General features: G+C 44.2%; 2 protein-coding genes across 3 annotated transcripts in view; one reads left to right on the top strand and one right to left on the bottom strand.

Moving 5' to 3' along the window:
- The window catches only part of LOC311144835 (splicing regulator ARVCF-like), a 259,175-nt gene that overhangs the window by 163,868 nt on the left and 70,847 nt on the right, over positions 1-24,460 (bottom strand). The gene's annotated exons all lie outside the window — the stretch shown is intronic.
- Positions 5,163-6,492, top strand: LOC311144837 (zinc finger MYM-type protein 1-like). The gene is made up of 2 exons (XM_084180993.1): positions 5,163-5,265; positions 5,458-6,492. Exons 1-2 carry the CDS (start codon positions 5,227-5,229, stop codon positions 5,983-5,985), a joined length of 567 nt encoding a protein of 188 aa, XP_084037119.1. The 5' UTR covers positions 5,163-5,226; the 3' UTR covers positions 5,986-6,492.

Raw genomic sequence — 24,460 nt, 5'->3', positions numbered from 1 at the left:
CTGATGTGACAGGTATACCTACAGAGCTCCTGGTGCACATACGCTGCTGTCACTGTGAATCCCTGCCAGTCTCTGTGGCGGATGGCAGAGCCGGGGTCCCCTCACTGCGCCTCTGGCCAAACCATATTGGTAGACTATGAGCTTTAACATAGTGTAGAGCAGTGGTTCCCAACTCCGGTCCTCGAGTACCCCCAACAGCACACATTTGTTGTAGCCCCGGACAAACATACATGATACAACTCATTCAGGGCCTGGTGATTAGTTGACAAGTTGAATCAGGTGTGCTTGTCCGGGCTACAATAAAAATGTGTATTGGTGTAGAGGATAATCTCAAGGCTTTAAGCAAGGCAGACACCAACATTTGTCTTGAATGTGTACTTCTTAAACCCAAAATATTGTTGGAATGAAACTTCTGGTCCTGGTTTGCTGTGCCATTTACATGCTTGTAACTCATGCAGTAAAAATGTCGCACCAGTACCTGAAACGTATTAGCATAACTAAAGCAAGGCTTTGAAGAGCCAAACACCTCTAAACTACAAAGCACATGGAGCATTCTGACTGTTTTCAATTTAGCCATCCAATCAGGTGAAGGGGGTCAGGGTCTGGCCTTGTTTGGTTATATACACAACTAGTCAGTGAGGCAGAAGGTCACATTCCTGGAGTGGCACGGGGTCTAGTAAAGGAGAGAGCGAGAGAGACCCCCTTATTTTAAACACATGGGTCGCTCCATGGCCAGCCGTGGCAGGACGTATTGTGACTCTGACTCCAGGTCAAATTAGACTATCATGGTCATCTCTCTAACAGAGACAGACACTTAGTGCTGTCCAGAGACCAGACAGACAAACGCAACACTGCCCCACCACAACCTAAAGCAATACACAGACCTTCTATGAAGCCATCGTTAAGTCCCGGAGGGGGAAAAAATTGAAGCGATTTTCAGAAACTCTTAGTGCTTTTAGCTAGTGAATGCAATGGTTTAGTTGATTGGGATCAAATGTAAAAAACAAATTGTATTTGTCACATGCGCCGAATACAACTGGTGTAAACTTTAACGTGAAATAGCCCTTCCCAATGATACAAAATACAGTGGCTTGTGAAAGTATTCACCCCCCTTGGCTTTGTAGAGCCACCTTTTGCAGTAATTACAGCTGCAAGTCTCTTGGGGTATGTCTCTATAAACTTGGCACATCTAGCCACTGGGATCTTTTCCCATTCTTCAAGGCAAAACTGCTCCAGCTCCTTCAAGTTGGATAGATTCCACCGGTGTACTGCAATCTTTAAGTCATACCACAGATTCTCAATTGGATTGAAGTCTGAGCTTTGACTAGGCCATTCCAAGACATTTAAATGTTTCCCCTTGAACCACTCAAGTGTTTGCTTTAGCAGTATGCTTAGGGTCATTGTCCTGCTGGAAGGTGAACCTCCGTCCCATTCTCAAATCTCTGAAAGACTGAAACAGGTTTCCCTCAAGAATTTCTGACCAGTTTCCCTGCTGATGAAACACATCCCCACAGCATGATGCTGCCACCACCATGCTTCACTGTGGGGATGGTGTTCTCGGGGTGATGAGAGGTGCTGGGCTTGCGCCAGAGATAGCGTTTCCTTGATGGCCAAAAAGCTCAATTTTAGTCTCATATGACCAGAGTACCTTCTTCCATATGTTTGGGGAGTCTCCCACATGCCTTTTGGCAAACACCAAACATGTTTGCTTATTCTTTTCTTTAAGCAATGGCTTTTTTCTGGCCACTCTTCCGTAAAGCCCAGCTCTGTGGAGTGTACGGCTTACAGTGGTCCTATGGACAGATACTCCAATCTCCGCTGTGGAGCTTTGCAGCTCCTTCAGGGTTATCTTTGGTCTTTTTGTTGCCTCTCGGATTAATGTCCTCCTTGCCTGGTCCGTGAGTTTTGGTGGGCGGCCCTCTCTTGGCAGGTTTGTTGTGGTGCCATATTCTTTCCATTTTTTAATAATGGATTTAATGGTGCTCCGTGGGATGTTCAAAGTTTCTGATATTGTTTTTATAACCCAACCCTGATCTGTACTTCTCCACAACTTTGTCCCTGACCTGTTTGGAGAGCTCCTTGGTCTTCATGGTGCCGCTTGCTTGGTGGTGCCCCTTGCTTAGTGGTGTTGCAGACTCTGGGGCCTTTCAGAACAGGTGTATATATACTGAGATCATGTGACACTTAAATAAAGTCAACCTGTGTGCAATCTAACTAATTATGTGACTTCTGAAGGTAATTGGTTGCACCAGATCTTATTTAGGGGCTTCATAGCAAAGGGGGTGAATACATATGCACGCACCACTTTTCCTATATTTATTTTGTATACATTTTTGAAACAAGTTATTGTTTTCATTTCACTTCACCTATTTGGACTATTTTGTGTATGTCCATTAAATGAAATCCAAATAAAAATCGATTTAAATTACAGGTTGTAATTCAACAAAATAGGAAAAACGCCAAGGTGGATGAATACTTTTGCAAGGCACTGTAATAATACAAAATGTAAATAAAATAGAAACACAAGAGGAGTAAAATAAACTACACTAGAATGGAGCTACAGTATATACAGGTAGTACCAGTACCAGATCAATGTGCAGAGGTACAAGCAGTGGCGGCTGGCCGATAGAGGGCGCTAGGGCGCCGCCCCCTTAAATAAAATTATTTTAAAAAATAAAATAAAAAATAAATAAAAATAATAATAATAATAATAAAAACATCAGTATGTCAATATTTGTGTGTTTGAAATATGGAATGCACACAGTAATATGTGTAAGATATGATAGAAAATCATATTCGCAACCTTTCCTCTGCCTGTCAAACGCCTCGTCAGCTCTGGGCGATACAGAAAGTGCCCCGAGGAGGCGGGTCTACGTAGCAGTTAAGCCAATTGCTAATTTAAGATATGAATGTATGACATAAAATGTAGCTAATCAGCGATTTTAATTCGAATCCAAGGAGGGCGATTATTTTATCGCCCCAAGCTCGCCCCTGATAAAATAAGGACCGGGCTCCAGTGGCGCCATTTTTACTAGACGACAATGGCGAGCGCAAACGTTACTCCTCCAAGACCCAACCCTAACTCGGTGAAATCTCTCCTCCAAGATCCGTTTGAGAGGAGAACTTTGTCAGAGAAAGTTCGGGTGAAAGAGCTGGGCCCAGATCAACCTGACCTCTCAATCAGACAGCAGGCTAGCGAGAAAGGGAAGCAGTATATGCGCGGCTTCTCCCGTAGCTGGTACACCAGGAAGGCTTGGCTAGCTGGGTGCACTGATGCTAATGCTTTATTTTGCTTTCCGTGCTTGCTTTTTAAAACGACGGGGTCAGATTCAGCATGGACAGGTACCGGAGTGAGGGATATGAAGCACCTGTCAGAGAAGGTAAAGAAACATGAGAACACCAGGGCACACATGGACAACTCTGTAAAGCTAGCTGTATTAGGAAGGGTGAACATTGCTACGCAGCTGGATGACGGCCACAGGATTGCGGTGAGGAAACACAATGAGGAGGTGGATAAAAACAGGCACATTCTATCCAAAATTATCGATTGTGTGAAGTTCTGTGGGGCTTTTGAGTTGGCCTTGCGTGGGCATGAGGAGACTGACTCCTCGGACAACCCCGGCATTTTCCGGGGCTTAGTGGATTTTGTTGCCTCCCTCGACAGTGTGCTGGAGGAGCACCTGAAGACAGCTACCGTTTTTAAGGGCACGTCAAAGACGATACAGAACGAGCTGTTGGACTGTATGCTGTCAGTGCTTAAGGATTACATCCTGGAGGAAGTAAAGAGTGCTGATTTTATCGCCATTCAAGCTGACGAGACGACTGACGTTTCCACCCACTGCCAGTTGGTGCTTGTGATACGCTACATCGATGCTAAAAGTAACGTCCAAGAGCGTTTTTTCGAGTTCATTTTGATCGAGAACGCAACCGCCGACACCATCGCTACAGCGCTGCTGGAGAGGCTCAGCACCATACTCTCACATGGACAAAAGGCCAAACTTATTGCCCAGGCTTACGACGGAGCAAGTGTGATGAGGGGAGCCACCGGCGGAATGCAGCGTAAAATAGTGGATGTGTACGAAAATGCGCACTACGTCCACTGCTATGCACATCAGCTGAACCTCATCATGCAGCAGGCTACTTCACGCATCCCCAGGATCGGCACTTTCTTTTCCGACCTTGCAGGATTTTCTGCTTTCTTCTCCAGGTCTCCCAAGCGAACCACCGTGCTTGACGAAGTGGTTGCGCATAGACTCCCCAGAGCCTCTACAACACGGTGGAACTTCCACAGTCGCGCTGTAAACACTGTGTACGAGTACAGGGATGACCTCCTAACGTGTTTCCAGACCATCAGAGACTCTGGGAACTTTGATGCCCCGACTGTCAGAGAGGCGGGGGGCTTTGTGAGGATGCTCGAAGACGAGGCTTTCTGTTTTTTCCTGGCACTGTTCCACAAGATCATGCCAAATGTGGACATGCTTTTCAGCCAGCTGCAGAAGAGGAACATCGACCCTGTCTTCATTAAAGCACTTGTCCAGAGGTTCACAGACAGCATGCTAACAATCAGGTAAATAACTATATTTACTATTGGCTGATAAAGATGTTGTTAGAAAGATGAATAGTTCACTTACAACAGTTTAAAAGCCTAAATGTGTCTGGTCATCAAAGTGAGTGATTATCATAGAGCCGTCACAATTATATTTGTTTTAGTATTTTAAAAGGAAAGAGAAGACACAATCAGACGTTGATAATAATGCAGGAAAGTACTACACAGTTTGTAATAATTATTCAGGTGTCCACCAGGTCAATTTCTAGAAGAGGCCTAGTTGTTATTGAAGATTAACTTTATTGCTAAGTGCACAGCAGAACAAAATGATGTTGCATCCCTCTCACAAATGTAATAGAAAAAGGCTTTAAAACGTAATAACATCAGTTAATTATGTACATCACAGGTTAAAAGCAGTTACTAGACATAGTTTGTGTGTATATACACACACTATCTGTCTGTCTGTCTGTCTGTCTGTCTGTCTGTCTGTCTGTCTGTCTGTATATATATATATATATAAAAGTCACTGGTTGTGTGTTGAGGGGGAATTACAGTGAGTTAAGAAGTCTGATTGCAAGTTATCAAATTAAACTTTATTTTTTGGACCCAGGGCCTCAATTCCCTCTTTGTGTGGGGACAGCGCATCTGACGAGCAGCAACAGCCCATCAAGCGACGGAGGATGCTGGGACCAGGAGAACAACAGAGGTTGGCTATAGAGGTAAGTTGTGATGTAATTGTCAGTGTTTCCCCCTAGAACTTTTTTCAGGCCTGGTAGTATGTAGCCAAAACCCTGAACAATCAGCACCTTGGTAATCATATACTTGAGTTGGACATAGGCATGTGTCAGTCAGGATCACTTGCATCAAAATAGCTTAATTGCAAATTAAAGCTGATGATGTATCTTTTACAGGTATGTGATACCATCCTGAGTCATGCCAAAGAGAGGTTCTCCTTCACCCAGCACCTCATCAGCGCAACACTATTGCACGGAGAGTTGTTCCCACAACACAGTGTGAAGTTCCCCGATACAGCGCTTGAAACAACCGTGGAGGCGTACCCCATGTTGAACAAGGCCAAGCTCAAAACCGAACTGTCCCTCATCTATGAGAACAGTGAGTTCAAGGCTTGTAGTGGTGCAGTGCCCCTGTACCAGTTCTTCATGGAGAACAACCTTCAGAGCACTTTCACAGAGACTGCCAGCCTCCTCAAGATCCTCATCACCACACCCATGACAACTGCTGAGTCAGAAAGGTGCTTCTCTACACTGAAAAGGATCAAGACCTTCCTGAGAAACAGCATGACACAGGATCGCCTGAACGCTCTGGCCATGCTCTCCATGGAGAAGAAACTTGTCAGGGACATTCCTGACTTTAATCAAAGGGTCATTGAGAGGTTTGCCACTCAGAAGGACAGACGGGCAAAATTCCTGTACAAATAAGATGACAGACACACACACACAGAGCAGCTCTGGCCGCATGTTTCTTTGTATATAGTTGACCTTAGCATAAAAAATCCAGTTATATATGGTACTCTAGAAAGTCTTAATAGTGTCTTTGCTAATATTACTGTATATATGTTGTTTTGTATCAATTAATTGTTGCAGTTCTGGAGCACATTAACAATTAGTCACATTTAGTATGATCATAAAATACTGTATGCTATTCTTCCAGTCAAAGGTTTGAGTTCATCCACTTGATATCCATTTCTATATTATACATCCTTTTATACAGTGTAAGATTTCCTATAAACTTTATAATAATTTCATGTTATTGTCCACTTTCCACTCTGTTCTGACAGCATGCCTGTTGCGTTGCCTGTTTACTACCAATGGTGAAAAGTTCACTTTAAATGCAAATGAAAGGCTTGGGTTTGTGTAATATGTTTTTGTGTAAGAATGCCTCAACTTTTTAATATTGGCATTAAATAATTACTGAATGTTTCACTGAGCACTGCTGTCCTGCAGTTTGTGTTAAAATATATCGCGATGGTTACAGGAAAAAAAAAGTATGGCACAGCCCCACCGAGAATATTTTTCACCAGCCGCCACTGGGTACAAGGTATTTGAGGTAGATACTGTATGTACATGAAGGCAGGGTAAAGTGACTAGGCATCAGGATAGACAATAATAAGAGTAAAATAAAGAACAGAGTAGCAGCAGCAAATGATGAGTGTAAAAGTGTGTGAGTGTGCGTGTGTGTAATGTGTATGTATGTGTGTTTGTGTTGTGTCGGTATGCGTTGTGTGTGTGTGCATATGTAGTGTATGTGAATATGTGTGGGTTTTGTGTGGGAGTGGCAATGTAGTGTGTGTGAGTGTATATGGTGTGTATCACAGGAGGTTAGTGGTACCTCAATTACATTTACATTACATTTTAGTCATTTAGCAGACGCTCTTATCCAGAGCGACTTACAGTTAGTGAATACATTTATATATATTTTTTTTATACTGGCCCCCCGTGGGAATCGAACCCACAACCCTGGCGTTGCAAACGCCATGCTCTATCAACTGAGCTACATCCCTGCCGGCCATTCCCTCCCCTACCCTGGACGACGCTGGGCCAATTGTGCGCCGCCCATGAGTCTCCCGGTCGCGGCCGGCTGCGACAGAGCCTGGATTCGAACCAGGATCTCTAGTGGCACAGTTAGCACTGCGATGCAGTGCCTTAGACCACTGCGCCACTCAGGAGATTGGGGAGAACTGGCTCGTGGTAATGGCTGGAGTGGAATGAGTAGAATGGTATCATACACATCAAACACATGGTTTCCATGTTTGATGCCATTCCATCACCTCCGTTCCAGCCATTATTATGAGCCGTCCTCCCCTCAGCAGCCTCCACTGGTGTGTACTGTATATATAGTTGAGTGATTTTGCGTAGGGTCAATGCAAGATAGAGTCAGTGCAGATAATTTGGGTACCATTCACTGACTATTTAGCAGTCTTATGGCTTAGGGGTAGAACCTGTCTCGGAGCCTGTTGGTCTGAGAGCCGATGCTCCGGTTCCGTTTGCCGGACGGTAGCAGAGTGAACAGTGTATGGCATGGGTAGCTGGAGTCTTTGGAAATTTTCCGGGCATTCCTCTGACACCGCATGACATAGAGGTCCTGGATGGCAGGGAGCTCGGCCCGAATGATGTACTAGCCTGTCCGCATCACCCTCTGTAGTGCTTTGCGGTCAAGGGCGGTGCATTTGCCATACAAAGTGGTGATGCAGCTAGTTAAGATGCTCTCGATGTTGCAGCATAGTCCCGTGTAGCTCAGTTGGTAGAGCATGGCGTTTGCAACGCCAGGGTTGTGGGTTTGTTTCCCACGGGGGACCAGTATGAAAAAATATTATGCACTCACTAACTGTAAGTCGCTCTGGATAAGAGCGTCTGCTAAATGACTCAAATGTAAAATGTAAAATGTAAATATAACTTTTTGACGATCTGAGGGCCCATGCCAAATCTTTTCAGCCTCCTGAGGGGGAAGAGACACTGCAGTTCCCTCTTCACGACTGTGCGGGTGTGTGTGGATCACGTTAAGACCTTAATGATATGGACGCCAAGGAACTTGAAGCTCTCGACCTTCTCCACAACAGCCCAGTCAATGTGGATGGGGCGAGCTCTCCCCTCTTTCTCCTATAGTCCATGATCAGCTCCTTGGTCTTATTGACGTTGAGGGAGAGGTTATTGTCCTGGCGCCACACTGCTAAGTCTCTGACCTCCTCCCTGTAGGCTGACTCATCAGGCCTACCACCGTCACGTTGCCAGCAAACTTGATGATGGTGTTGGAGTCGTGTCTGGCCACGCAGTTGTGGGTGGACAGGGAGTACAGGAGGGGACTAAGCACACACCCCTGAGAGGCCCCCGTGTTGAGGTTCAGCGTGGCAGAGGTGTTGTTGGCTACCCTCACCACCTGGGGCCGGCCCTTCAGGAAGTCTAGGAACCAGCTGCAGAGGGAGGGGTTCAGTCCCAGGGTCCCTATTTTTTTATTTTACTTTACCTTTATTTAACTAGGCAAGTCAGTTAAGAACAAATTCTTATTTACAATGACGGCCTACACCAGCCAAACCCGGACGACGCTGGGCCAATTGTGCGCCGCCCTATGGGACTCCCAATCACGGCCGGTTGTGATACAGCCTGGAATCGAACCAGGGGGTCTGTAGTGATGCCTCAAGCACTGAGATGCAGCGCCTTTGACCGCTGCGCCACTCGGGAGCCTAGATAGGTGGGTGCACCAGGACAGACTGGAATGAAGTACATACACCAGAGAGGGATTTGATCTGAAGGATGAAGGTCTGAGTCACCCAACCCACAGGAATATAAATAGCCTGCCGTACAAAAGGCATCTCTACCTCTGTCTCTCTGTATGTCACAAAAACACTGGGGCACAAGTGATCAACCGTAAACTCTACACCAATGGAATTGGAATGTCAGAGAGAGAGATCAGTACAATATAGCCTAGCTATGTAGACGAGCTAGACAAAGAGAAAAGAGCCAGAGAGGAAGGGGGGCCACATACAAAACGAGCGTCTGCGTTCCAAATGGCACCCTATTCCCTTTATAGTGCACTACTTTTGACCAGTGCCTATAGGTCTCTAGTCAAAAGTAGTGCACTATATAGGGAATAGGGTGCCATTTGGACGCATACAGTGTGGGGAAGAAAAAAATCCACACTGCCGCCGTTTCACAGAGAGGTGATGACACATTTACGGGAAGCGAGAATGTTCCTCCTAATTACACTGGGAGGAGAACGGAGGGAGAGAGGGGTGGAGGGGAAGAAGGGAGGAGGAGGTGTGGTGGACTGAGGCTCAATGTTAGGCTGCAGGTGATTTACGAGAGGCCAGGGGCTCCTGGGCTCTGCCAGTGAGGGATATACAGTGGGGGAAAAAAGTATTTAGTCAGCCACCAATTGTGCAAGTTCTCCCACTTAAAAAGATGAGAGAGGCCTGTAATTTTCATAATAGGTACACGTCAACTATGACAGACAAATTGAGAATTTTTTTTCCTGAAAATCACATTGTAGGATTTTTAATGAATTTATTTGCAAATTATGGTGGAAAATAAGTATTTGGTCACCTAAAAACAGGCAAGATTTCTGGCTCTCACAGACCTGTAACTTCTTCTTTAAGAGGCTCCTCTGTCCTCCACTCGTTACCTGTATTAATGGCACCTGTTTGAACTTGTTATCAGTATAAAAGACACCTGTCCACAACCTCAAACAGTCACACTCCAAACTCCACTATGGCCAAGACCAAAGAGCTGTCAAAGGACACCAGAAAAAAAATTGTAGACCTGCACCAGGCTGGGAAGACTGAATCTGCAATAGGTAAGCAGCTTGGTTTGAAGAAATCAACTATGGGAGTAATTATTAGGAAATGGAAGACATACAAGACCACTGATAATCTCCCTCGATCTGGGGCTCCACGCAAGATCTCACCCCGTGGGGTCAAAATGATCACAAGAACGGTGAGCAAAAATCCCAGAACTACACGGGGGGACCTAGTGAATGACCTGCAGAGAGCTGGGACCAAAGTAACAAAGCCTACCATCAGTAACACACTACGCCGCCAGGGACTCAAATCCTCCAATGCCAGACATGTCCCCCTGCTTAAGCCAGTACATGTCCAGGCCCGTCTGAAGTTTGCTAGAGTGCATTTGGATGATCCAGAAGAGGATTGGGAGAATGTCATATGGTCAGATGAAACCAAAATATAACTTTTTGGTAAAAACTCAACTCGTCGTGTTTGGAGGACAAAGAATGCTGAGTTGCATCCAAAGAACACCATACCTACTGTGAAGCATGGGGGTGGAAACATCATGCTTTGGGGCTGTTTTTCTGCAAAGGGACCAGGACGACTGATCCGTGTAAAGGAAAGAATGAATGGGGCCATGTATCGTGAGATTTTGTGTGAAAACCTCCTTCCATCAGCAAGGGCATTGAAGATGAAACGTGGCTGGGTCTTTCAGCATGACAATGATCCCAAACACACCGCCCGGGCAACGAAGGAGTGGCTTCGTAAGAAGCATTTCAAGGTCCTGGAGTGGCCTAGCCAGTCTCCAGATCTCAACCCCATAGAAAATCTTTGGAGGGAGTTGAAAGTCAGTGTTGCCCAGCGACAGCCCCAAAACATCACTGCTCTAGAGGAGATCTGCATGGAGGAATGGGCCAAAATACCAGCAACAGTGTGTGAAAACCTTGTGAAGACTTACAGAAAACGTTTGACCTGTGTCATTGCCAACAAAGGGTATATAACAAAGTATTGAGAAACTTTTGTTATTTTCCAGCATAATTTGCAAATAAATTAATAAAAAATCCTACTTTTTTTTCTCATTTTGTCTGTCATAGTTGACGTGTACCTATGATGAAAATTACAGGCCTCTCTCATCTTTTTAAGTGGGAGAACTTGCACAATTGGTGGCTGACTAAATACTTTTTTTCCCCACTGTATCTGCCTGCATGCCTGCCATCGCTATAGCACTGTGCCTTTGTGTCAATTGTGGCGTTGCAGGGTGTGTCTGTGCGTGCGTGCGTGTCTGTGTGTTCGTGTGGAGAGCGGTGTGGTGTAGTGCCATCCCAGGGCCAGTCTGAGGTCCATACATCTCACCCACCGACAGCACTGAGATCAAACGATGCACCGTTCCTCTAAAGGAACCTCATAACATTTGCACAGGACAGGGGTAGTCGGTAGTGCACCCCGCCCCAGCCCATCTCTAGCTCAAATGCCCATCTCTATCTCACTAGCTATACTGTCTGAATACTAACCAGATCAAGTTTCTATAGGGTGCCACCACCATTCCCCCCTACTGTGGCAAAAATCTATTTACCACAGTAGGAAAACATACCTGGTATGGGACACAAATGGCACCCTATTCCCTACATAGTGCACTACTTTTGTCAAAGGCCCATAAGGCTCAGGTCAAAAGTAGTGTACTATATAGGGTACCGTTTGGAGCTCGGCCTTGGTTTAAGTGTGTCACTGGTCACTTGCTGTGAGTGAATGAATGAGAATTGAAAGACATGCTTTGTGTCAGTGGTTCCTGGAACACAATATACTGTGTCTGATAGCATTGTCTTGATATTCTTCAGAAGACATCAATGAAAAAAGGCTCAGAAATCCCCTAGTAGCACTTTAGTAAGTGTTCGATCACAATGAGTGAGAGAAAAAAAGTCATCTGAAATACAGTATGTCTTGGGAAATAGGCAGGCTGGTGTTTACAGAAACCATGACCTTACTAATGCACAGTGACGGTAGCACAGCATGTGATAATATAACATCTTCATTAACAATTCACCAAACATACACTGGACCATGAGAACACAGCTCAAACAATCTGTATTAAAATTATCGTTGTGTTTTCTCCATTACCCTCTGTGTGTAGCAACAACAGCTAAACCCAGTCAGCTTAACAGGGATGTTGATGCTAGCTTATTCCAAAGCAGTGAATTATTTATTGTTTGTCTAGTTTTGACCACCATGCTGATGTTCCTCTCCACAGGACATCCATGAATTAGAGAGAGGAGCTCTTTGGAGCATGCTCAAATACACCAGTCAACAGCAGGATCAGGACGGGTCTCCTCCACCTTACCCCTACCAATCAGACAGCCTTTACAAACCTCCCTGTCTACTCTGGGGAGTCCAGTAACCCACTGTTGACATTGTGTTTACACAAGGTTATCTCTCTCTCAGTACACAAAACAACAGGGGCAAAAGTGCATCATTGTATGAACCATTTTGGTGATGAATTTTGGAACATGTTGGAACAACATTGTCAAAGGCTTGCATTGAAAACAACAAACCTGAGAGCCAAGAGAACAATAAGGCAGAATAGAAAACAGCGTCCGCTGCCAGCAATAGAGTCCTAACACTCTCTGGAGTTGAAGAGAGCTCTTTCTAAATCAACGGCTAATCACTTTCATTAAGCATTTACTTGCTATACCATTAATCAGACTCTGGCTGCCTCTCCTCTCTGACCCCAACTTTTAATAACAGAGGGGCCCATCGAGGGCTGCCCCTGCGCTGGAGGCTGGGAGCCCCCGAGCTACGATCCGCTGATCCCAAGCCCATTTTAATCCATCATGCACGGAGGAGAGAGTAGGAGATGTGTGTGTGTGTGGCTGTGATAGGAGAAGATAGGAGAGAGATGCCTTCTTCATCCTTCATACAACAGAGAGCCGGGTGAGTTCCACCATCCTCATCCCTCATATACAGTGCCTTCTGAAAGTATTCACACCCCTTGCCTTTTCCAAATTTTGTTGTGTTACAGCCTGAATTTAAAATTGATTAAATTGATATTTTTTTATCACTGGCCTACACACAATACCCCATAATGTCAAAGTGGAATTATGTTCTTTGAAATTTTAACACATTAATAAAAAATGAAAAGATGAAATGTCTTGAGTCAATAAGTATTCAACCCCTTTGTTATGGCAAGCCTAAATAATTTCAGGAGTAGAAATGTGCTTATCAAATCACATAATAAGTTGCATGGACTCACTCTTTTTTCAATAATAGTGTTTAACATCATTTTTGAATGACTACCTCATCTCTGTCCCCCCACACATACAATTATCTGTAAGGTCCCTCAGTCGAGCAGTGAATTTCAAACACAGATTCAACCACAAAGACCAGGGAAGTTTTCAAATGCCTCGCAAAGAAGGGCACCTATTGGTAGATGGGTAAAAAAATTAAAGCAGACTTTGGGCATATCCCTTTGGGCATGGTGAAGTTATCAATTACACTTTGGATGGTGTATCAATACACCCAGTCACTACAAAGATACAGGCGTCCTTCCTATATCTCAGTTGCCGGACAGGAAGGAAGCCGCTCAGGGATTTCACCATGAGGCCAATGGTAACTTTAAAACAGTTACAGAGTTTAATGGCTGTGATAGGAGAAAACTGCGGATGGATCAACAACATTGTAGTTACTCCACAATACTAACCTAATTGACAGAGTGAAAAGAAGGAAGCCTATAGAGGATACAAATATTCCAAATCATGCATCCTGTTTGCAACAAGGCACTAAAGTAATACTGCAAAACATGTTGCAAAGCAATTAACTTTTTGTTCTGAATACAAAGTGTTACGTTTGGGGCAAATCCAAACACATTACCTAGTACCACTCTCCATATTTTCAAGCATAGTGGTGGCTGCATCATGTTATGGGAATGCTTGTAATCGTTAAGGACTGGGGAGTTTTTCAGGATAAATAAATAAATGGAATGGAGCTAAGCACAAGCAAAATCCTAGAGGAAAACCTGGTTCAGTCTTCTTTCCAACCGACACAGAGATGAATTCACCTTTCAGCAGGACAATGACCTAAAACACAAGGCCAAATCTACACTGGAGTTGCTTACCAAGAAAACAGTGAATGCAAAGATGTCATCAAGGCAAACGGTGGCTATTTGAAGAATCTCAAATATAAAAAATATATTTTGATTTGTTTAACACTTTCTTGGTTACTACATGATTCCATATGTGTTATTTCATAGTTTTGATGTCTTCACTATTATTCTACAATGTAAATTAAAAAAAAAAAAAAGTTAGGTGTGTCCAAACTTTTGACTGGTAATGTATATATATATATATATATATATATATATATATATATATATATATATATATATATATATATATATATACACACAGTGGGGGAAAAAAGTATTTAGTCAAATCAAATCAAATTTTATTGGTCACATGCGCCGAATACAACAGGTGCAGACATTACAGTGAAATGCTTACTTACAGCCCTTAACCAACAGTGCATTTACTTTTAACAAAAAAAGTAAAAATAAAACAACAACAAAAAAAGTGTTGAGAAAAAAAGAGCAGAAGTAAAATAAGGGGGGCTATATATATATAGGGAGGCTATATATACAGGGGGGTACCGGTGCAGAGTCAATGTGCGGGGGCACCGGCTAGTTGAGATAGTTGAAGTAATATGTACATGTGGGTAGAGTTAAAGTGACTATGCATAAATAATTAACAGAGTAGCAGCACCGTAAAAAGGATGGGGTGGGGGGGCAGTGCAAATAGTCCGGGTAGCCATGATTAGCTGTTCAGGAGTCTTATGGCTTGGGGGTAGAAGCTGTTGAGAAGTCTTTTGGACCTAGACTTGGCACTCCGGTACCGCTTGCCGTGCGGTAGCAGGGAGAACAGTCTGTGACTAGGGTGGCTGGAGTCTTTGACAATTTTGAGGGCCTTCCTCTGACACCGCCTGGTATAGAGGTCCTGGATGGCAGGAAGCTTGGCCCCAGTGATGTACTGGGCCGTACGCACTACCCTCTGTAGTGCCTTGCGGTCGGAGGCCAAGCAGTTGCCATACCAGGCGGTGATGCAACCAGTCAGGATGCTCTCGATGGTGCAGCTGTAGAATATTTTGAGGATCTGAGGACCCATGCCAAATCTTTTCAGTCTTCAGCCACCAATTGTGCAAGTTCTCCCATTTAAAAAGATGAGAGAGGCCTGTAATTTTCATCATAGGTACACGTCAACTATGACAGACAAATTGAGAATAAAAAATCCAGAAAATCACATTGTAGGATTTTTTATGAATTTATTTGCAAATTATGGTGGAAAATAAGTATTTGGTCACCTACAAACAAGCAAGATTTCTGGCTCTCACAGACCTGTAACTTCTTCTTTAAGAGGCTCCTCTGTCCTCCACTCGTTACCTGTATTAATGGCACCTGTTTTAACTTGTTATCAGTATAAAATACACCTGTCCACAACCTCAAACAGTCACACTCCAAACTCCACTATGGCCAAGACCAAAGGGCTGTCAAAGGACACCAGAAACAAAATTGTAGACCTGCACCAGGCTGGGAAGACTGAATCTGCAATAGGTAAGCAGCTTGGTTTGAAGAAATCAACTGTGGGAGCAATTATTAGGAAATGGAAGACATACAAGACCACTGATAATCTCCCTCGATCTGGGGCTCCACGCAAGATCTCACCCCGTGGGGTCAAAATGATCACAAGAACGGTGAGCAAAAATCCCAGAACCACACGGGGGGACCTAGTGAATGACCTGCAGAGAGCTGGGACCAAAGTAACAAAGCCTACCATCAGTAACACACTACGCCGCCAGGGACTCAAATCCTGCAGTGCCAGACGTGTCCCCCTGCTTAAGCCAGTACATGTCCAGGCCCGTCTGAAGTTTGCTAGAGTGCATTTGGATGATCCAGAAGAGGATTGGGAGAATGTCATATGGTCAGATGAAACCAAAATAGAACTTTTTGGTAAAAACTCAACTCGTCGTGTTTGGAGGACAAAGAATGCTGAGTTGCATCCAAAGAACACCATACCTACTGTGAAGCATGGGGGTGGAAACATCATGCTTTGGGGCTGTTTTTCTGCAAAGGGACCAGGACGACTGATCCGTGTAAAGGAAAGAATGAATGGGGCCATGTATCGTGAGATTTTGAGTGAAACCTCCTTCCATCAGCAAGGGCATTGAAGATGAAACGTGGCTGGGTCTTTCAGCATGACAATGATCCCAAACACACCGCCCGGGCAACGAAGGAGTGGCTTCGTAAGAAGCATTTCAAGGTCCTGGAGTGGCCTAGCCAGTCTCCAGATCTCAACCCCACAGAAAATCTTTGGAGGGAGTTGAAAGTCTGTGTTGCCCAGCGACAGCCCCAAAACATCACTGCTCTAGAGGAGATCTGCATGGAGGAATGGGCCAAAATACCAGCAACAGTGTGTGAAAACCTTGTGAAGACTTACAGAAAACGTTTGACCTGTGTCATTGCCAACAAAGGGTATATAACAAAGTATTGAGAAACTTTTGTTATTGACCAAATACTTATTTTCCACCATAATTTGCAAATAAATTCATTAAAAATCCTACAATGTGATTTTCTGGAGAAAAAAAATCTCATTTTGTCTGTCATAGTTGACGTGTACCTATGATGAAAGGTACACGTCACTGTATATTTTTCCCCACTGTCTTTGGATGCAACTCAGCATTCTTTGTCCTCCAAACACGACGAGTTGAGTTTTTACCAAAAAGTTATATTTTGGTTTCATCTGACCATATGACATTCTCCCAATCCTCTTCTGGATCATCCAAATGCACTCTAGCAAACTTCAGACGGGCCTGGACATGTACTGGCTTAAGCAGGGGGACACGTCTTGCACTGCAGGATTTGAGTCCCTGGCGGCGTAGTGTGTTACTGATGGTAGGCTTTGTTACTTTGGTCCCCCCGTGTGGTTCTGGGATTTTTGCTCACCATTCATCAGAGATTATCAGTGGTCTTGTATGTCTTCCATTTCCTAATAATTGCTCCCACAGTTGATTTCTTCAAACCAAGCTGCTTACCTTTTGCAGATTCAGTCTTCCCAGCCTGGTGCAGGTCTACAGTTTTGTTTCTGGTGTCCTTTGACAGCTCTTTGGTCTTGGCCATAGTGGAGTTTGGAGTGTGACTGTTTGAGGTTGTGGACAGGTGTCTTTTATACTGATAACAAGTTCAAACAGGTGCCATTAATACAGGTAACGAGTGGAGGACAGAGGAGCCTCTTAAAGAAGAAGTTACAGGTCTGTGAGAGCCAGAAATCTTGCTTGTTTGTAGGTGACCAAATACTTATTTTCCACCATAATATGCAAATAAATTCATAAAAAATCCTACAATGTGATTTTCTGGATTTTTTTTCTCAATTTGTCTGTCATAGTTGACGTGTACCTATGATGAAAATTACAGGCCTCTCTCATCTTTTTAAGTGGGAGAACTTGCACAATTGGTGGCTGACTAAATACTTTTTTCCCCCACTGTACACACCTTCATTATGTAATGGTAGGCTCCTTCCACGGTGCAGCCAGCCAGCCAGGGAGATACAACTCCTTAGGATGAGTGTAAAGAGGGGTGGGTCTGTGTAAAACGTTGTGTGTGGCCGTTTCGCCCCAATTGACCCCCCGATGCAGGGAGACGGGTGACGGGCCACAGCCTTTCACCTTGGAGCCACAACAGTGAGCCGGCTGTGAGTGATAGCCATGCAGTGATCCGCCTGTAAAAGAGCTAATTCACTGGCTGTCGTATTAAGCAGTTCTCGGTAAATCATGCACGATTTATGAGTATGAGTGGGCATCAACAAGTCAGGGACTTGGTTCATCAAAGCGTGAGGCGAGGGGGGGAACAAGGCTTACTCAGCTGGGAATCCACATACTGGCACCAAATTATCCCTTACTCAGCTGGGAATCCACATACTGGCACCTAATTATCTCTTACTCAGCTGGGAATCTACATACTGGCACCTAATTATCCCTTACTTAGCTGGGAATCCACATACTGGCACCTAATTATCCCTTACTCAGCTGGGAATCCACATACTGGCACCTAATTATCCCTTACTCAGCTGGGAATCCACATACTGGCACCTAATTATCCCTTACTCAGCTGGGAATCTACATACTGGCACCTAATTATCCCTTACTCAGCTGGGAATCCACATACTGGCACCTAATTATCAGTATTTGGGGCTAAACAGGCAACGAGCCACAGAAATGAACGTTGGCACAATCTATGAAAACTAAATGCATTTTGAGTTCAACATTATGAAAGCAGTGCATGCAGGGAAATGCCCATCCGCAAGAGTCAGGAGTTTGCGCTGTACTGTAAATCAATGGGCCGTGGATGGTGACCACTGACATTTCAGCGGATCATGTCTGCCTCACTTCACATCTCCTTCAACACATTCCCAGCCAGAGAAGTCAACAGCACTAAGCACTCCCAGGCAATGCCCAAACAAGAGCCAAAAGGTCCATGTACCCCAGCCAGGGACTACAGCTCCACTCCCAGGACCCAAACATCATTCAGCCAAGGACTGAGTCACCAGCACTCCCAGCCCAGGCCCAGAAAAGGCCCAAATGTCCTTCAACCTCAGCCAGAGCAGTCACCACAGCTCCACTCCCAGGCACCAACCAGGACCCAAATGTCCTCCAGCCACGGGCAGAGCTGGATGAACAGACACAATCCAATTAGCAGCAAGACCACAAGACAATGGTGAAGTTTTGCATGGCCCGGTGCCCCAGGTGGGTGGAAATGTCACTTAAGGACCAATGGAATTGTCTAAAATGAGCACACTCTGCTCACCCGGGGCCCCGGGCCATGGTAAACTAACTCGACCATTATCAAAAAACACTGGATAGAAGGAGACGGGATTGGATTGGGTGGTGGTGGTTTGTAGGTGAGAGGAGATAAGGAGAGAGAGTGGTGGAATATCATCCCCCCTTTAAAGAGGATGCGTCACCACACCACACCACATTGTAATGTTTACGTCACCATCCAGGCAGCACAACAGATATAATACAAGGGCTTGGATCAGCCACCAGAAGCCCAGGAGAATGAGAGATGATGACGAAGAGATGGTGACGATGATTGCAATGAGACAAATACACATACACAGCTCAAATGGAGGGGGATTGGATAGTCGGATCAAGCAGGCAGGTAGGCGGACAGGCAGGCAGGCGATTGAGGCGTGCTGGCATGATTTACCTGCATCACCACCTGCTGCCAGGCCAGGCGTTGGCTGTTAGGTGGCAGGTTAGCGTTAAGCCCAGTCCCTCCCAGCCTGTCAGGGGGTATGTCGGAATGCTCCAGCTGCAGGGAGACGTGGCGTCGCTCCTCCTCCAGGGCCCGGGTCAGACGCTCGAAGCGCGCCTCCTGCTCTTTCACCGAGGCCAGGATACTGGCGGCCGAGCGCACGTCATAATCCTCCATGGCTGAGGGTGACCCGATGGCGTGAGTAAAAGGGGTTGGGTTGGACTGAGCTGAGCTTCGGTGGGGCAGCGGTCAGAGAACAAGGGGAGAGGGGGTGGAGAGAGGGAAGACGCACCAGGTCATTACAGACACTCAACCAGTCTGACATGGTTGGCTTGATGACTGTATTCTACTAAACATGAAGATGCCCATGAAGAAGTTGGAAGAAGGAAAAACCACTTATTCAATTGTGTTGCGAGACCTTAGTTACAGGAAAATATGAGGAGGATATGTTCCAAATACAGAGACGAGACAAATACACGGTTCCACATGCTGTACATGCCAAAAACATGGATGAGCCTTGCACACAATTACATCCAAACAATAGTCTCTCACACTCTTTTACATAGACATTTGGTGGTGGTTCAGGATGAGGTGAGTTTCCACCTGGTGCTATCAATGCAAATGCTAATTTGCAGTACATGCACATATACACCGAGACCCACAGTACATTACCACAGGCATACATAACCAAGATGTCCAAGCATGCTCCACCACAACTGACTTGACTTGTCATCCATGCCTTTACCATACTGTTCCACTCACCCATCATGAGCTTCAGTAAACAAATGCAAAATGATATGTAGCCTACGTCACTGTCAAACACTGGTGTCCATAATAGATGGTGGAATGATATCAAGGGGGTTGATCGCACAATAACAAATGGAAGTAAATACAGTCATACACACAAGTGCGGGCGAACGTGCGCACACACACACACACACACACACACACACACACACAGGGTGTTATGAATACACACCTAGTAGATTAGTAGACTGAGAGGAGTTAGATAACAGACATCCCCCTCTCTACCGATAGTAAAAGGAGTGGAAGAGCCTGATGGCTAGAAGGAAGAAAAGCTAGAAAAGGAGGGAAGGTAATAAAAGATGAGAACAGACAAGGGTTAAACCAGAAATTACATCATTGTTTTCAAAGCCCAGAAAATCAAGTGGAGAAAAAGAGCAATCACTGAGCGACAACAAAAACATAATACACAGTCAACAACGTAGACACTGTATTACATCTGAAACCACACAAGGACATCCATCAACTCATCCTTAAATTAGCTACAACAGAGAGTGAGAGAGCGAGAGAGTGAGAGAGTGAGAGAAAGAGAGAAAGAGAGATAAAGAGAAAGTTAGCTTGGCAGGAGATGCAGATGTGTTGATTAGAATCCTGAGCAGGTCGGATTGCAGTGTGTGACCATGTGCGCGCATGTATGTCTGTAACCAGAACTCCCTGTTCTCCATATAGGAACCAGTGGGTCAGAGAGAGAGAGAGAGAGTGGGTCAGAGAGAGAGAGAGAGTGGGTCAGAGAGAGAGAGAGAGAGTGTGGGTCAGAGAGAGAGTGGGTCAGCGAGACAGAGAGAGAGGGTCAGAGAGAGAGAGACAGAGAGAGATGGTCAGAGAGAGAGAGAGAGAGAGAGAGAGAGAGAGAGAGAGAACCATATTCCCTTTGACGCACACAATCCCCTTTTGATGTTTGTTTCTGGCTCATCATTTATTTATCCAAAATGGAGATCAGTATGACAACACTCTCATAGCAAAGCAGTGTGGAGGAGCCCACGTCATTTGAAGTTGAGCTCCATGCTGGTGACGGGTCAGGGAGTGGTGAGATGGGATGGGGGGTGTGGCGGTATTGGTGGTTGAGAGGGCTTTCTCATGTTTGTTTTCCCTCTCCACACAGACAGACATGAGAGGCTATGGCCACCATCACACAGCCTCAGCTGTACTTTTCAGGACTATTCCCTTTCAAAGAGATCTGTCAAATGGGGGGTTACTGGATATTTTTTCCACAGCTTTCATCATCAAAACAGTGGTTCTGGTCTATGGTAAATACTATAATAGGGTGATTATTCACGAAACTAGAAAGAAATCCATAGAAGGGTCTTTTGGAGGAAGGATTATTGACATATATTTGACATTTGTATCTTAAAGCATAAATGAGAAGTCATTAATTGAAGTTGGAATATTTGTGACATTTTGGCCTTTCCAGGCCTCCTTTAAAACTATAATGTTTTATCTGTAGGTGCTACAAAACAAAAGCTGGTGTCATATGAAGCTTTACCACTTTCTCTGTTATATGAGTTGTATTTTGATTTCAATAACACTTCTTACATTAATTTATGAATATTAAAAAATATATACATGAAATACATACATTGAAAATATAACATTTTTGATTTGGCTAATTATTATTATGTATTTTTTAATCGTAAAGCTGATTAGTTGATTTATCTAAAGAGAATGTTGTTGTGGTGATACATTTATTTTATGTTTAGCTTGCATTTAAGCGTCAACTAGTTTATATAGGAATTTTGTTAGAACCCTTTTGTAATATTATTTATGCATATTTGTTTATTATCATAAAGTGTATAAATTATGATTAAATAAAAACTAAATAAAATAATGATTTCTATGACACTCCTGACTCCTGTGTGGATTGTGTATCTCTATTTGAACCGCTAACTAGTCAATATATTGTTGAACATAATATACTCTACCGGCCTATCAAATCCCACTCTGGAACTCTCTGCTAGTTATAAAGTTATGGGCCATTTTGTACAGGGAAATTGGTATAGTAGGCAATGTAACCAATCAGAGCCCTCATTTTACCTGTATCATTAAACATCCTGCAAATCCCCAGCAGTGTGACAATTTTGAAACAATTTTTTCATTCACTCTGTTGGTAATATTTACAAATTGGCAGAGGTGTGGACTCAAGTCACAAATTTCATGAATTGAGACTCGACTTGAGACTCGGTTTTGTAAAGTTGTCACTCATTTTGTGGCACAGAGTCTCCGTGGATTACTCTCCACGCAGCCAGAGACAGTAGCCGCAGCACTTGCAAAAACAAAAGAGAGACAATTTCAGAATGTAACAGACTGTTACTACAATTTCAGGTAAAATGTTGTTGTTTTTTTATCAGGAAAATGTGATATTACATTATATTATTATTTGTACTGTTAGTCCACGAGACATTTCTGTTTACACTGCCTTGCACTGAGGGGGGAAACTGTTGGGCGAGTGTCGTGCGCTACCTCTAGAGGTAGCGGTCGAGACGTGACAAGTTTGCAAGTTTACATTGCAGTATATGTGTAGCCGAGGGTATTTTTGCGAAAAGTCTAGTAAGTGTGAAGACCCTCAGAGTTTACACAGCAGATGTTTACTAATAGTCTGGGGCTGAGGGGAGTGGGAGAGGAGAGCACTCCAAGGTCTCCCCATGTTTAACCCCATCCACCAATAACATTTACATTTTAGTCATTTAGCAGACGCTCTTATCCAGAGCGACTTACAGTTAGTGAATACATTATTATTATTTTTTTTTTTTTTTATACTGGCCCCCCGTGGGAAACAAACCCACAACCCTGGCGTTGCAAACGCCATGCTCTATCAACTGAGCTACATCCCTGCCGGCCATTCCCTCCCCTACCCTGGACGACGCTGGGCCAATTGTGCACCGCCCATGAGTCTCCCGGTCGCGGCCGGCTGCGACAGAGCCTGGATTCGAACCAGGATCTCTAGTGGCACAGTTAGCACTGCGATGCAGTGCCTTAGACCACTGCGCCACTCAGTGGTCTAAGGCACTGCATCAGTGGTCTAACCAACACTCCTGTTATTTACTACACTAAGTACATGGTAGAACACCCCTCAAAACACACTGGGAGGCCAAGCATAGCATTTTGTGGTGACGATATTATTGGAGAGAGGGGTTAAATCATTTTCATAATATTAAAAGCTAAAATAAACATTAAAATGTCATTAACCTAATTCCACAAAGGATGTGGTCAATTTGACTGCTCTAAAGGTGTAAAAATGAAAAATGAAAATTAAATTCAGTGTATATTCTATTCCACCACAGAGCGAATGCAAAATGCAGCACCTTGCTCTGAGGCGGACTCCTGAGTCCCAGTTATACTGGTGTGGGGCTTTTCCTCAAGGATAAATGTGTTTCAGCACAAACCCTGGGCCTGCATGATGCTAAAAATAGCTGGGTAATAAATGTATTCTCACGCCACGTGGCCACAATTCCAGCGTGCTGGTATTTCTGAGGGGAGATGAGATGCAGCAGCCAGTCAGTTGCTGCCTCACTTCAAAAGACCCCCCTGCCCCTCCACAGGAAAACTCAGCTATAAATCGTTACCACCACATTGGTCAGGTCTCCTCATTTTACTTTTGGAATAGGTATTGGTCGTTATCAATAAAATGTCACAATAAGGTACAGAGCGTTCGATTTGCCTGCTGGGGGGCAAGGAGATGCCCAGCTCCGCTAAAACCATTGACAACTACGTGCCATTTTCAAGGGATTGTTAAATAAATGTTAACTATTTTCTTGTCATATTATCACCTCTTGAAGAGCATAGTCAGAACTAACATTTGTTGATTATTCCATGCAAAACCATTGCGCACATTTAGCACTATCAGAGTTATAGCCTACTGCAAGTAACTGCATGCTTTTCATGATCAGTAAACATCAATTGATCATGTAATTTCAAATACGTGAGGGTAGCTTCAGGATATCTCTCAATATTGGCCACCATTAATTGGATATTTGAGTGATATAAAATAAGTGAACTATACCTGACAAGTATGAGTGATTTAGGTGAATTTCCCATCCTTTGTCGGCTCTGCCTGTCAAGCAGCCGAAGGGCACATTTGCCGTGGACATCTTAGCTGATAATGTTTACCTTGCAAGCTACCGGTAGAAACTTTGTACAGTTGGCTAAACATAGTGGTAAGTAGACCTATGACTACCTAGCGAAGTTAGCTAACATGATCACCTTTTGAACATTGTTTTTAAGAGTGTTTAATCACAATTACTGCTGACAAACATGATAGGCTACATTGATTGATGGACCACGTCAAATTGGCTAGTTAACAAGCTAACTTTCAGGGGATAAACTTATTTGATTTGCTTGCCATCTATAGTGGTGTTGACAGTAGTCCAAATGACAACTTTACCAGGACAAGGACTTGCCGATGTCAAGCTCTTTCCAAAAGCCAATCTCTAATGAAGCAAGCTAAATGATACATGCTTAGCTAGCTACATGCCAAATGGATAGGATACCCTCACGTATCTGAAATTACATTATAAATTGATGTTTACTGATCATGAAAAGCATGTAGTTACTTGCTGTATAACTGATGATAGAGCTAAATGTGGAATAATCG

Source organism: Coregonus lavaretus, assembly GCF_964263955.1.
Source record: "Coregonus lavaretus genome assembly, chromosome: 17".
In the NCBI taxonomy this organism is placed as follows: Eukaryota; Metazoa; Chordata; class Actinopteri; order Salmoniformes; family Salmonidae; genus Coregonus; species Coregonus lavaretus.
Note: the sequence above shows the minus strand (reverse complement) of the source record. Positions and strands in the feature narration are given on the sequence as shown.